The sequence below is a fragment of the Phoenix dactylifera genome, chromosome 17 (genome assembly GCF_051530095.1).
Source record: "Phoenix dactylifera cultivar Ajwa chromosome 17, Ajwa_hap1_PhDact_Kaust_v1.1, whole genome shotgun sequence".
Classification (NCBI taxonomy): domain Eukaryota; kingdom Viridiplantae; phylum Streptophyta; class Magnoliopsida; order Arecales; family Arecaceae; genus Phoenix; species Phoenix dactylifera.
Window position 1 is genome coordinate 5,322,946 of NC_143206.1, and position 14,555 is coordinate 5,337,500.

General features: G+C 37.6%; 1 protein-coding gene and 1 long non-coding RNA gene across 3 annotated transcripts in view; both read left to right on the forward strand.

Moving 5' to 3' along the window:
* The first annotated feature begins 1,121 nt into the window (after positions 1-1,121).
* LOC149751007 (uncharacterized) lies at positions 1,122-4,358 on the forward strand. The gene is made up of 2 exons (XR_016398811.1): positions 1,122-1,337; positions 4,326-4,358. It is a non-coding gene; the product is annotated as an uncharacterized LOC149751007 (long non-coding RNA).
* An 8,126-nt stretch (positions 4,359-12,484) lies between these two features.
* Positions 12,485-14,555, forward strand: part of LOC103723015 (rhodanese-like domain-containing protein 17) — a 19,828-nt gene continuing 17,757 nt past the window's right edge. For both annotated transcript variants that reach the window (XM_039122898.3, XM_039122899.3), the window contains exons 1-4: positions 12,485-12,681; positions 12,791-12,868; positions 13,017-13,093; positions 14,211-14,281. In XM_039122898.3, the coding sequence (XP_038978826.3) occupies positions 12,665-12,681; positions 12,791-12,868; positions 13,017-13,093; positions 14,211-14,281 (243 nt within the window). In that variant the 5' untranslated portion in view covers positions 12,485-12,664. The remainder of the gene's footprint in view (positions 12,682-12,790; positions 12,869-13,016; positions 13,094-14,210; positions 14,282-14,555) is intronic.

The following is a 14,555-nucleotide window of genomic DNA, read 5'->3' on the forward strand; positions in this document are numbered from 1 at the left end:
AGTACTTTCTAAATTTGTTTACCAAACAAATGTTAAAGTGCCACAACATTTTAGAAATATAGTTACCAAACAGCAAATAGCTTTTTATAAAAGTACTATTTTAGAAGGCTCTACTTGCAAAAGCTCTACTACCAACAACTCTTCCAAACGGAGCCTAAATCATCGTCAGGATAGTTATTAGCACACTTGGTTGGTATCCTTTCTCTAAAGGCTTACTTTTGGAGAAGGTCCAGAGTTCAAAGTGATGCCATATTGCCACTATATTACTCAAGAAAACTAAAGACACTAAACTATTATCAAATTAATTCTGACTTAATTATTTAAAGTTGGTTTCCTTGAGTGTCAAACTATGGAGAGGTAAGGGCTTTAATTGTGAGAGGCTATATAATTTTTTAACTCCTGGGTGGGAACTTTCTCTGCCTTAAATAGCTAGTCAATGCTATTTTTTAAATGTTGAATGAACTGTCCAAAGTCAAATCTTAAGGCTCCTTTCACAGAAAAACAAAGCTATACCCATCGTACTTAAACAATAGTTTACATTCATGTGCTTGTTCGTTGAAGCAATCATATATTAGTAAAAATATTACTATAGCAAAATAATAAATATGGACAATGAATAGAAGCTAGATAGAGAGATCATGGAGGTGTCTGGTATAACGCATGTACATGCAAAGATGACGTGTGCTGAGAGTATGCCTTTATCCACATTTTATTCCCTCTTTATCTGGCATCAAAACTGGAACTAGAATAAGTTGGTGGTGTGGATATAAGAAATTAATCAGCCAATTCCCAAAGCAACGGATGAGGATAAAATGAGCATAGAACTTAAGAAGCTAATAAGAGGGTCACTTGACTCACTGGCATCGTCACATATTACTGCCACCAAGAAGTTTTCGGGGTCCTCAAGACCAGTTATATCCAGTCTCAGTGCAATATGGAACCTCGTGAAGATTCTAGGGTGAACATAGCAAAGTCTGGCTTGGAAGTGGGATAGCATCTTGGATAAGTTCTCGTTGGAATTGGGTCGCGGTTGGTGGTGGGCTGACCCGACTTAACCCAAGCTAGTTTAAATGAGTGGGAACATTTTTGGATGGTTTGGAATTTGGAAACCATCTAAATCGTTCTATGTAATTAAAACTCTTCCTCCTCTTTCTGGATCTATGTAGAAAGGAATTAGAGAGAGAGAGAGTCCTCCATTGGTCTACAAAGACACGGCATTTGAGCTGCGATTACAGAGGGCTTTCCATTCTTATGTTTGCTCTCCAATCTGGGCAATCACTGAGAGCAAGAATGGAATCGGTGATTCAACCCAAAGTTTTCCTTCATGCTCCTACAGGGTATGTACTTTTCTTGGTCCCTTATTCTTCCTTCATTGGTATTAGAGCTGTATTTTAGTTATTTCCTGGTTCTGTGGCTTTCAAAACCGAGAATAAACTCGAGAATGATGGCAAACTCATCGTTGGAGGAAGATGTGGAAGTGGTGCTCGCCATCACAGTGCTTCTTCCTTTCGTACTCTCTTCTTCGGGGCTGGTTACGAGGAAGAGAAGAATAAATATTGACTCGAATACCGTATCTTTGCCACCCTACTCTTCTTTGTCGCGCTAAAGCGGGCATTTCATACCTCATGGTACGAATACTCTCTATAGGATCATAATACAAAAGGTTCAAAATATTCTGGGCATCTCTCTCTTTCCAGCCCATAGGGTGCCTCCTGAGAGACTCGCTACATACGTTGTTACCCAGTTGGCCGCCCCATTGGCCTCACGATATACATGCACAGCCTGTAATGTAACACCCTTCCTCACCATCATTCAAATGTCGCAAAGCAAGGGATGAGCACCTCCATGACTACTCGGGCCCCTACAGATCCAGCTAATCATCGCGGTCGAGTCACCCTCCAGAAAAACCGAGCTTGTCCGGAGCACCCGCTACGCGTAGGACAGGCCCATCCAGGCTACTCGCAACTCTGCCCCTGAAACCAAAGTAACAAAAATCTGACAGTCCCCTGCTGCCACCGCATCAGAACTCGGGCCCCTAACAACGAATTCGGCCCCTCCCCTTCTGCCACCATTCAAGACAGAGCCATCAAAATTGATCTTGAGGAAGTTCGAAAGTGGGGGTTTTCAAGTAAAGAATACCCTATATGGAGCTGCCGAAGCAATGTGGGAGCCCCATATGTCCCGAGCTGTCAAAAGTCTATGGGTTGACTCTATATGAATAATCTCGGTAGCCTAAGCACGGGCCAGCTCCATCACAAACCTCAAGGACAGCCTGAGCATGGGCCGACCCTACTCTCTTCTCGGCGTCGTAATTCATCTGCATGCCGAACATAAAAAGAAAGGTCGCACGTGGCTCAATCATGTGCGACGTTGACTAAATTATATCTGTATAAGTGAAAGCGTGTGAAGCGGGAAAAGATTGCGACAAGGGCTCCAGCACTTGGCTAGTGTGTCGTTTTATGTAGTTGGCGCACATGGCTGGTGCCGTGGTGCGCCATCCTCTTCTTGGAAGGTTGAGGGGTTCTCTCACCCCTTTTATTTCTCAAGTATATTTTTCTTGCATTTTTTATTATAGGTTCATAGAAAACTGTAGGAAGATGGGATTAATATGTTCTTTGTTTTAAAAACTTTCTGATTTTATGTCCGATACTGCTGTTATGATAGATTGGTATGAACTATTAAAAATGAATAAAAAATATATATGTGGTTTTACCCTATTTATTTATGAACATGTAGTGATAATGGTCATGGTATCTGACTTCGTGACCTATAAGATGAATGCAAAATGTATTGTGAGTCAACATATATGGATACTGTGGGATATGATTTTTGACCTTAGAGATGGGAATATCATTCTCACCAAAAAAGAAAAAATTCACAGCTTGATTAACTCCCTGCTAGAGTCTTGGGATACAGTAAAGCTCGCTAAAAGACATAAGGATGACATCAAACTTTTGATAGATGTTATATATGAAATTGAGCTAGAGGAGAAGCGCCGAGTACTAACAAGCTTAAGGCAAACTATATTCTATCAATGTTCCCAAACCTTCGTAGCAATAGGCATTTGGATTTTCAGCACAGCGACAAAGGCTTTTGGCTAAATAGGGTGGGATCCAGATTTCATCGTAAAGAAAGAGTAACACAAATATGCAATGAAAGAGAATACAAAAATTGAAGGAAGACATCATAACAGTAAGGCTGATCATAAAAAATCTAGTGTTTAGCAAAGTTTGCTAATTCTTGTGTTTTGTTTACAGGTATATATTGCATTATTGTATATTTTTGAAAATGTTAATGGCATGTTACCTTGTATATGCGTGCGTGCACACACACACATATTGAGTATTGGAATATGTTTATATGCATTTAATTTACTATTCAAGATGAAATTATGCAATTATGGTAACACACCTTGGAGTCTTATTTTCAATGGGAGTTATAAGGTTAGTAGGATTCAAAGGAATGCTCACCTAGAACTGAAGTTTTACGCAAATTGGACTAAGTTTATGATAATTAGATATTTGCATCATAAATGATGACTAGGAGCATAGAAAATTTTCAATTTTGTAACTTACGTTAGATTATCATTAATTAGTTCTTTTTTGTTGCAAAACAATTGTGTTGTTCTAGTGTTATTGTTCCGTACTTATGTCTCTTTGTAGTTACCATTAACCATGACTTCAACTTCTAAGAATATTATAGTTTGATTTGAACAAGAGTGAAAAACTGAATGGTGACAACTTTGACATATGGCACCGAAAAGTTTAGTACATCCTTGAAGATCAAGATGTCCTAGAGATCCTTAACCACACCATGGCTGAATCTAAGCATAGAACTCTGCTTAACAAAAGAAGAATCTAGAGGCTTAGCAAGTTTGGAAAAAAGAGAACAATATTGCTCGCATTACATTGCTAAGCAGTATGCAAGATGATCTTATATGTGAGTTTGAGGAGTGTCTTATGGCTTAGAAAATATGGGAAGCCATGAAAGATAAAGTTTAGAGATACCTTTGCCACTAAGCTAAGGAGACTGACTATCAAGTTTAACACCTATAAAAAGCGTGAAAGTTATACTATGAGGTAGCATTTAAGAGATATGTCAAACATGATAAAGGAATTAAAGTCAGCAGGTCATACTCTAATAGATGAACAACCAGCACAGGTTGTAATCCAATCCCTACTTGATAGTTGGAAACAACTAAAGGTTAATAAGGCACATAATGAAAATATCAACATTTTTGATGATAATGCTGTCACTTAGAGCTAGAAGATAAGCATTTGAAGGCAACTAAATCTTTTATGTTGCTGAATCTAACATGAACGAAGTTTGGAGCTTCAATCACCAGAGGGATTGCAAGCGTTTGAAGAACCAAAAAGGAACTGGGCCAGCACCCAAGAAGGCCAAGACCAACCAACAAAAGGGTTAAGCACAATTGTAAGAAAGACAAGACCAAGATGAGCTACTACGATTATGGCAAGCTAGGTCACTTCGGTCGTGAATGTCCTAACCTGAAGAAGGTATTACCCCACTCCTCTCCTTCCAATTATATTTACATTTCTTGCTGTGTATTTCTCACTGAATCTCATACTATGTAGATAGTATACTCAGGAGGCACAGACCATGTAGCTAGAAACTGAGAAGCATTTATGGAGTATTGTCGAACTCAACCTGGAACGAGATGGATATAAATAGAGAAAAACTCTAGAGTAGAACTTAAGGATATTTGTACTTGCAAGTTGAAGTTGCGTGGTGGTCGAACCCTATTCCTACATGATGTCCTCTATGCGCCGAAATTTAATAAAGTTTGATCTCTATGCAAGTCCTTTTAGGCCTTGACTATAGATTAGATATCCATGATAATTGTGTTGATGTTTGTTTGGGAATAGATTATTTTGGTTCTGGTTGTCTATTGGATGGTTTCATGGTGTTGAATGTTAACAATGATATGGTTAATTGTTATCATGATAATTGTTTTCCACTAGTGGCAACTTCTAGTAATGTGAATGTAGATGCAAAAGTTTGGCATGCTAGACTAAGTCATATTGGATAGCAAAGAATGAATAGACTAGCTAGAGAAAACCTTTTAGGCTAACTCGCTAAAATTGACCTGCCTACTTGTGAATCTTTTCTAGCAGGAAAAACTACTACGAAACCATTCAGTAAAGGAACTAGAGCTAAAATGCCATTGCAAGTGGTTCATTCTAACTTTTGTGGTCTAATGAATATGAGGGTGAGATATAGAGCCTCATATTTCATCATATTTATATATGATTACACACAATTTGGTCATATTTATCTGATCTCCTATAAGTTAAAAGCATTAGACTGATGTAGATGATATATAAGTTTGGTTGAGAATTAGTTAAAGGGCTCTATAGTGTTCGAGAATTGACCATTCCCGAAATTCCATAACAAAATAGTGTTAAAGAAAGAAGGAATAGAACCCTATTGGAATGGTGAGGTCAATGATGGTGCAAGCTAACCTACCAATATCATATTAGGGTGATGCCTCATTGAGTGCTGCCTATGTACCTAATTATGTGCCCTCCAAATCAGTCACTTCCAAACCGTATGTACTATAGATATATAGGAAGCATGATTTAAGCAAATTATGACCTTGGAAGTCGGTTTCCCATGTTTAGGACCCTTCTCATAAATTTGGAAAGTTGGATCCTAGAGGAAAGAAGTGTCTTTATCAGATACTCATAACACTCTAATTAGTATATGTTCATTAAGTGAGTAGGTAGATGAAAGTGTGACTAAACTTGAATCGCAAGATGTCACATTCTTGAAAAATGACTTTCATAGTAGGGTTGAGGTTGATAAGGATGTTCTTCTATACGAGAGGAAAAATCCTGATGATAATGGGATACCAAATCAGTCAGTTGATTTACATAAGAAAATGCTTCAACCTTCTCCAAGTGGGAGCTACACACCATCAAGTAGATTAATATCTTAGAAGCCTTAGTTGTGTAGAGGCAGCCATAGAAGTTTTCCTTATCATCGTTTTTTGAGATTGAGAGAGAAACTTTTATAATTGCTCCGCAAGATGATGATGAGCCTAAAATAGTAAAAGAGGCTCTCTCATGCCTGCTAAGGAAGAATAGAAGAAAGCAATAAAAGATGAAACATAGTCAATGAGAACAAATTATGTCTGGAACTTGGTCTTCTGCCACCTAAATGCAAAGCAATCGGTAAGAAATGGGTTCTCAAGATTAAGCACAAGGTAGATGTATCCATTGAGAGGTATAAGGCTCACCTAGTGTCAAAGAGCTATATCCTTTAGGAGTGTATAGATTATGAGAAAACCTTTTCTCCAATAGTAAGGTTTACCTCCATAGGCCTTATCCTAGCTATTGTTACATATCTTGACCTAGAGTTTCACTAGATGGATGTTAAGGCAACATTTCTTAATGGAGAACTCAATAAAGAAACCTATATGGAACAACTAATAGGTTTTGTACGAAAGGATAGAAATGCAAAGATTACAAGCTTCAAAAATCTATCTGCTGCTTGAAATAATCATCCAAATAGTAGTATTCTGTGATTCTATTGAGCTATAATAACTTATAAGTTTACGATGATCAGTGAAGACTACTACAAGTATGTCAAATGATCAAAAGATAGTTTTATGGTCCTATCATTCTATGTTGATAATATTTTATTAGCTAGGAATAGTTTATTGTCATCATCAAAGAGTGGCTATCCTTAAATTTTGAGATGAAAGATATGGGTGAGGCTGCTTATATACTCAGAGTTAAGATCTAGATGGATTGTTTAAGGAGAACCCTTGCTCTGTCACAAGAGCCTTATATTAGGAAAGACCTCAAGTGATTTAATATGGAACCCATATACATTCCTATAGTAAAATACGAAGGTCTACTCCTTAGAATGTGTCCTAAAACTCTAGAATAAGAGAGACAAATGATGAGAATTTCCTACTCCAATGCTGTTGGATGCCTAATATATGCTATACCGTATACTGTTCCAATATTTGTTTTGCTATAGGATTGGTAAGTTGATATGAATCAAATCCAAGACCAACATATTGGAAGTAGTCAAGAGGACAATGAGATATCTCAAAGGCATTGCAGATTATTCCCTATATTATCAAAAAGGTCATTTGTGTTTAGTAGGTTAGACTGATGCTAATTGGGGTGGAGACCTAAATGAGTGCAAATCAACTTAAGGTATGTATTGATCATGGTGTTATCTATTAGAGTAGCAAGAAGCAAACCTGTATAGCCTTATCCATGATGGAGATAAAACTTATAGCATCTTGAGTTGTAGTGTAGGATGTTATTTGTCTAAAAGATTCTTGCAATATTTGGGAGTTGTTATTGATGCTACAAAGCCAGCAACAATGTGTTGTGATAGTCAGACAGCTATTACCTGCACGAAGGATCCTAAACAAGCATCTTGATACTATATATAACTTCGTAAGAGACATTGTTGCATAAAAAGAAGTGTACCTGTAGCATATTCTACCTATCGGATGGTTGTAGATCCCTTCACTAAATCTATCTCTAGAGCTGTGTACCAATCACATATTAGATCTCTAAGATTGCATAGACTATGATTTATTTTTGTTTCTATTCTAGATTGTTGTAATAATTATACATTGTATTCATGTCTCTAATTAATCAATGATGTTTATTTATTGATAATGTTTTTGAATGAAACAATGTATGAAAAGAATTAGCACAAACACATATACTTAATGCATAATATGAAAGGTATGTCAGGTAGGTTAAGATTGGCCCTCTCATATGGGTGCTTACTTCTAGTACTTAAGGAATAAATAGTGATGAGACAGTTTAAACAAATGCACTATTCGAGGTTACATAGCTTAACTGAGAAGTCACTTTGATAATTGATCAAGATGAGGTCTTAGTAATGATGATATAGAGGTCAATATGGATGCTCCACGATCTATATAACTTGCATAAAGCTAGATAAACTCAGTTAGCACCCAACAATGGCGAGCACATTGAGGACTTTGGTTAGGTGCTAGGTAGAGATTGAATCAAGATCTATACAATGTACCATTATTGTAAGAGCCACATTTTGAGCCGGGCCGGCCCGCTAACCACAGCACCGGCCCGACCCATGTGAAGGGGAGGGAGACTCCCGAACGGGGTCTTCTCCCTCCCCTGCTTCAATCCCTTCCCGAATCCACCGCAAGAGGGAAAAAAAAAAAGAGAAAGAGAGAGAGAGATCCATGAGAAGCTTGGATTGTTCGCCGTCGGGCCGGCCGGAGGAGTTCGCCGGAGGTAAGGTAAGGTCCCCCTCCTCCTTCTCCTCATCTTTAGGCCACTGTTTTTCTTGGAAATCCGGCCGGCAAGCCGCCGGATCGATGTGAACCGAACTCCCCTGTTTCGGTTGCTTTTCCTCTTCCGTTCCGGCCAACCGTCGCCGATCGTGGCGCACCGCCGGCACCGCCATGGACCGACGACCATGGGGCGTCGCCGGCTATGACCGCCTGCTGCCAAGCACTCTCCCCCTTCCCATTAGGAAGAAGGAAGGAAGAGAGGGAGAGAGAGAGAGAGGACCAACGATCTCTCTTCCCTGTTATTTTATCCCCTCTCTCTTTCTCTCTCCTAGTTTCTTCCTCTATGTTTCAATCTCTTGGGACTCTCTCTATAGACTTTCTCCCTCTATGGGTTTTCTCTCTAGATTTTCTCTCTCCAGTTTCTCTCTCTAGATTGAAGTTTTCTCTCTCTAGTTTGATCCGAGGAGATCATTGTTTGTAAGGATTGCTGGATAGTCGTGGGTCAATGAAGGGTTTTGGGTTGTCAGATACTCCGGATAATTTTTAATATTGATTTGGTTCTGTAGGGCAACAAACTGTTGGACGAAGAGACATTGAGCAAGGTTCTACGCACCCTAGTTCGTAGATCACGGTGGTCTGTCTGGGTTGTCAGCAAAGGGTAAGGATCCTTGTACGCCAATCCTGCATGATATAATATTTTTATGCTTAGATATGTATGATATGCTATGATCCAGACAAATCAAAAATAGTTTTATATTAAATTATATTTTGATCGTGTTGGCTTGTCATTGGTAGTATGATGGATGCATGCATGTGTATAACTTATACCTGCATAATTGAATTTATGGATGTGGTGGTATGGACTAACCATGTTATATTGATTGCCCTGTCACGGGCCGGAAACATGACCATGGTTAGTCTAGGCCGGAAATAAAGTGAAAAAAAGGGAATGGATGTGTGTTTGTGAATTGATTAAATGAACAGGGACTTTGGGCTTATCTCGTTATTATTGATTGCCCCATCACAGGCTGGAAATGTGATATTATTGATTGCCCCGTCACAGGCTAGAAATGTGATACCATCGATTGCCCCGTCACAGGCAGAAAATGTGATATCATCGATTGCCCCGTCACAGGCCGGAAATGTGATACTATCGATTGCCTCGTCACGGGCCGGAAACGTGATCAGGATGTAGCCCAAAGTCGGAAAGATAATTGATCCGGATCAAGTTAATATAGAATGGAAAGAAAAAGCATTGAAAACATTAATGAAGATTTATGAGCTATCGTATGCTATATCATTCTTGCGTGGTTGGACTTTCATTGATATTTGACGTACATACTTATATTGATTATTTGAGCCTTTTGATAGCCGGTTTATGATTTCATGAAATGTGCATCGATTTGTCGTGGCTTTCAAATTCATATTATTATTGTGTTGGTATGGATGTGTAGGGATTCTTACTGGGCTGTAAAGCTCACCCCCTTTTCTTCTTTTTCTTTACCAGAGTTGCAGGATGCATAGTTTTGGATGGGATGGGCGCAGAGTGCGAGCACCAGAGTCATTAGTTAGTTAGTTGTTTATCTTTCTTTGATGTCGATGAACATTTGAAGAGCTCGTAAATGAACTAATTTGTTTATTTTGACATGTCGGATTTGTCTATTTGAATTTCTAAATTAGTTGTGGATTTATTGGAATTTTTGTTAATCATAGGCATTGCATGATCTTTAGGGCACTGCTCTAGGGCTCATGCGGCCGGTCGCGTACCGGACCCGGGTGCTGGGTTCGGGGCGTGACAATTATATCATGATATACTCTTCTTAGAGGAGAGATTACATTATAGTATATGACCCATACCATATGTGTTAAAGCGATCAACGAAGGGAAGTGAGTGAATGGATCTCTACTTGCTCATTATACAAGACCCTTGAGGCAAACCTAGCATCATTCTATGCTCCATGTGACCTTTGACTATATCACGAAGAAGCAAACCTACTATCACTACTTTAGCATGTTACCTATGGTCATGAGTGATTCGGCTTTATCATACATGTATAAGAAAATAGCTGATGTGAATCCATGTGGTATAAGGGCGAAGGGAAGATCATTTTATTTTACATGTTCACCGATCAAGATATTTAGCTGCTATATCATCCCTAACAGGAGAATAGAATGGAGCTCTTAAATATTAAGCACCGAAGTGTAGGTGTACTTGTAGGTCACATGGTCCATTTGCCGGTATGAATGCCTTCTAGAGTAGATGAACATTGAAAACTTTTATAATTTAGTTAAGCAATGTCAAACCTATCATGTGCAACTAAGAGATGTTGGAATTAAGTCATGGTTAGGCAACCATGGTGAACTGACCCGACTTAACTCAATCTAATTTTAAATGAGGGGGAACAATTTTAAATGTTTGGGAAACTCCCCAAAACCTTTCAATGTAATTAAAACTCTTCCTTCTCTTTTCAGATCTCTATAGAAAATACATCAAACGGAGGCACAAAAGAATGGAGAGAGTTCTCTTGCTCTAGAAAGACTTGGCACTTGTCCTATGATTAGAGAGAAGTTTCCATTTTTGGGATTGTTCTCCAATTCAAGCAACTGTTGAGAACAAGAACAGGACCAGTGATTTAACCCAAAGTTTTTGTTCACGTTTCTGTGAGGTATTCACTTTATTTGTTTCCTTATTCTTCCTTCAGTTATTTATCTCATGTTATCCTTGTATTAACTTCTATCAGGATAACTTTCAAATAATTAACTTTGGAGGGTGGGAATGCCCAACCCAACAATTTGGTCAAAGAGGGAATAAATTTGGATAGGTGGTTCGACACCATGGAACAGGAGCCAGCCAAATTTCATTGCATCTATGTTTACGAAGGACGGAAAGTTTATATATTAGCAAAAAATAACTACAAAAATGAAAGTATTTGCGTCTTCGCATCTACAAATAGTTAATGTTTTGTTAGACAGGATTTCAATAACATTATATATCATCCATGAGGATATAAAATATACGTACTCATTTGTTGTCCTCCATATGTCAGGCGCCTTTCTAGGTTGGACTACAATAACCTTCATGATATTTTGGCCAATCTGGAAGGAATGCAATAATTGCGTATTCAACGGCACTAACAGAAGCCTTATGAAGGTCGATGCCACAGCAAGTAAACTCTTCCTTAGTTACGAGCCAGGAGATTATAAAAAATAAAAAAATATATATTATCAAATATTTTAGCATATGTTTGGTTGGAAGGAATTGGGTTTTAGAATGAAAATGGGAATGAGTGACTTCTACACTAGCTGTTCAGTTGGAAAAGACTCATTCCCATTTTAAGGAGAGTAGAAATATCCCAGTCCTACAAAACCTAATTCTACTTTTTCTCTCAGTTAAGGATAGCAATTTATTTTATCCCATTAGATATCCGACTCGACCCAACTAGAATGAGGTGGGTATTATCCAACCCATAATGGATTCGATGTAGGTTCGGATAGTGGTAAAACTCATCCCAAACCCAACCTAGATATCTATATCTTTTCATAAATCCTATCCCCAAGGCAAAAAAAAATTGATTATAGGTAAAAAAAATAATTTTTGCAATTTTATTAGCTCAAGCCATCCAATTTGCCCTTTTTAACTTTACCTTCCTTGTCCAATCTTACCTGAGACTCTATCTGCGCCACCCGATCTTGGAGCGACTATGGGGTAGGTACGAATAATGACCTATTCTATCCATATCTGATGTGTTGCCATCCTTGTTTCTGGTATTCAAATTCATTTCTATCAAATTTATTTTAAAGATATTGAGTTTCTAAAAAAACTCTATTTAATTATTTTTTTATAAATATTTTAATTAATTATTTTGACTTTAGTCATAAATCAAATGTTTTAAAAAATTGTGATAATTTTGATTTTCATTTCAATCCATTTCAAAATCTATTTTATTTATAAATATTTTTATTATAAATTATATATTATATAATTTTTTTTGTCAGTGATACCGGGCACCCTCCATTTTCCGAAAAGGAAAATCTTCCCGAAGAGCCTCGATTGAGCTGACAATGCCAACCTTCGAATGACAGAGACAAATTAAAAGAATCCGAGTAGGTTTAATAAGAAAAGGAAGCTATCACGTCCATGTCAACTTGGGTCAACGATGACAAAAAGAAAAAAAAAAAGTGGCGAGGGGCTTATGGTAGACTTTTTGCATAACGTGAGGATCTAGCCACCGAACAGGAAAACTATATCCATAAAGCTGTGAATTTATTTATCAAAGTACTATAGCTAATAATAAAAGTTTAAATCAGATGGACGTTTCATTGGACGTTTATATGAGGGAACAAGCGTGAGAGGGATCCCAAGTGAAGACAGGTGACAAAGCCCTTCACACCATGGAAAGCCAAAGGAAGTAAGTTATAGTTTCTGAAAACAGTTTTGGATTTTAGCAAAAAAACAGTTTTGGATTTCTTCCTCTCTCTTTTTCTCTTCTATTAATTTCATAGTTGATATTGATGCAGTGTCGAAGAACTGGTGAGTGTCGATGCCCATGAGGCCAGGAAACTCCTGAATTCTGGTCACCGTTACTTGGACGTGAGGTCTGTCGCCTCCTTTGATCTGTTGTCTTTCCAAGGGAGGGGAATACTTCGTTCACTTTCTTTGCTTTTTTTGAGGAAATTCTAATTCTTTCTAATTTCTCTTCTTCTTGCTTTCTTACTATTGTTTGATTTATTGGATTTATATAAGGATGAGGGAGGACTTTGAGAAAGGACATGTGGAGGGCGCCATCAACGTTCCGTTCTACTCATCTGTTACTCCTCAAGGTTTTCCTCTCGCTTTCTTCTGCAATCCTCTTGATGCTATGTTTGGATGTATTTACTACAAGGTCATCCTACGTTGTTACTTTTATGGCCGTGTAGAAAAATTATAGAATCCACAGAAGTCATGAAATTGAAAGTTTACACCACTTATTAGAACAAAGTTTCAAGTATGTGATTTTAATGCTTTCACTGGCTGCTTTTCTTTGCAGGGCTTCCTCGTAATGGACTAACACACCTTAGAACCATTAATGTCAAAGTCTAAAATATTTATTGATAAAATAAAAGGAAACAAAAATATTTATCTTGACTTTTAGGACCTCCAAAGACAGCAATAGTATGTGTATTTCCATATTTGTAACTGATTCCTTGTAGTTCAATATATTTTCCTTCTAAGACTTCAATTAAGTTAATGGCCACATTTGCTAAAAGAAATCAAAATGATCAATATTTGCAACAAAAATAAGTCCCCAACCTTAGCTGCTTGTTCCAAGATATCCATTTTGGAAAAATCTTGTTGTTTCTCTTTATTCAAATTGGTCCAAATTTTATTTGTAAATAGGTCAAAAGGTCTGTCATACTTATGGATAAAGGGAGTTTTAGGATTAAAAAATAACGAAGTGATTGTTGATATTTTAAATAGTTTAAACAGAGTATGCTATAGCTCAAGGTTGACTAATGTTATTTTATTATTTTTAGAGGATTTCTAAGTGCCAAGCCTCTTCTCAAGCCTCTTAGCATGTCCACTACGAGGCCTAAAGGCTCACGCCCCACTAGGGTTTTAAGGATGGAGCTCCTGCACAAACTGTTTTTATAGTGTGCATGCATGCATGTATATATATTTGCCCGTTCCAGAGCTTTTATAGATCATCTTTTTATCTTAGGACTCCGAGAGCTGGCAAAACTTTTGCAAAGTCTGCTTATTTTGTACTTTTCGAACATATATGAAGCTTTCTTCTAATGTCTCTATATGTGGATATGGCAAAAGATTGAACCACATGTTTTACTATTTCTTTATTTGCTTTGTTAATCCTAAATCTAAATTATTGCCATAGAAGATAGTATTCCTTTGTTTGCACAAACCTTTTGTTTATCTTCTCTCTCTCTTTGGCTCCTCCGACAGGGAAAGAGAAAAACCCTCAATTTATCGAGCATGTTTCATCGATCTATGGAAAAGATGATCACTTCATTGTGGTAATCTTATTCTCTCCTACATGTTATTTATCGAGGCTTTATTTTCATTTTCTTTTTATGTTCTTCTTTTGTTATCATTTTGAAGCGGTAAATTAATCCAGCAATAATGATGCCTAACACCATACTAGATTTTAGAATAATTGTTGTTTTAGTCCATGTTTGCATAAGAATGATGCTATGCCCACTATTTGTTCTGGACTCTGAGCTCACCACCCAAGCAATACTTATAGCTATATTGTCATTTCATTTCACTCATGAAAAACTATTGTGCTAG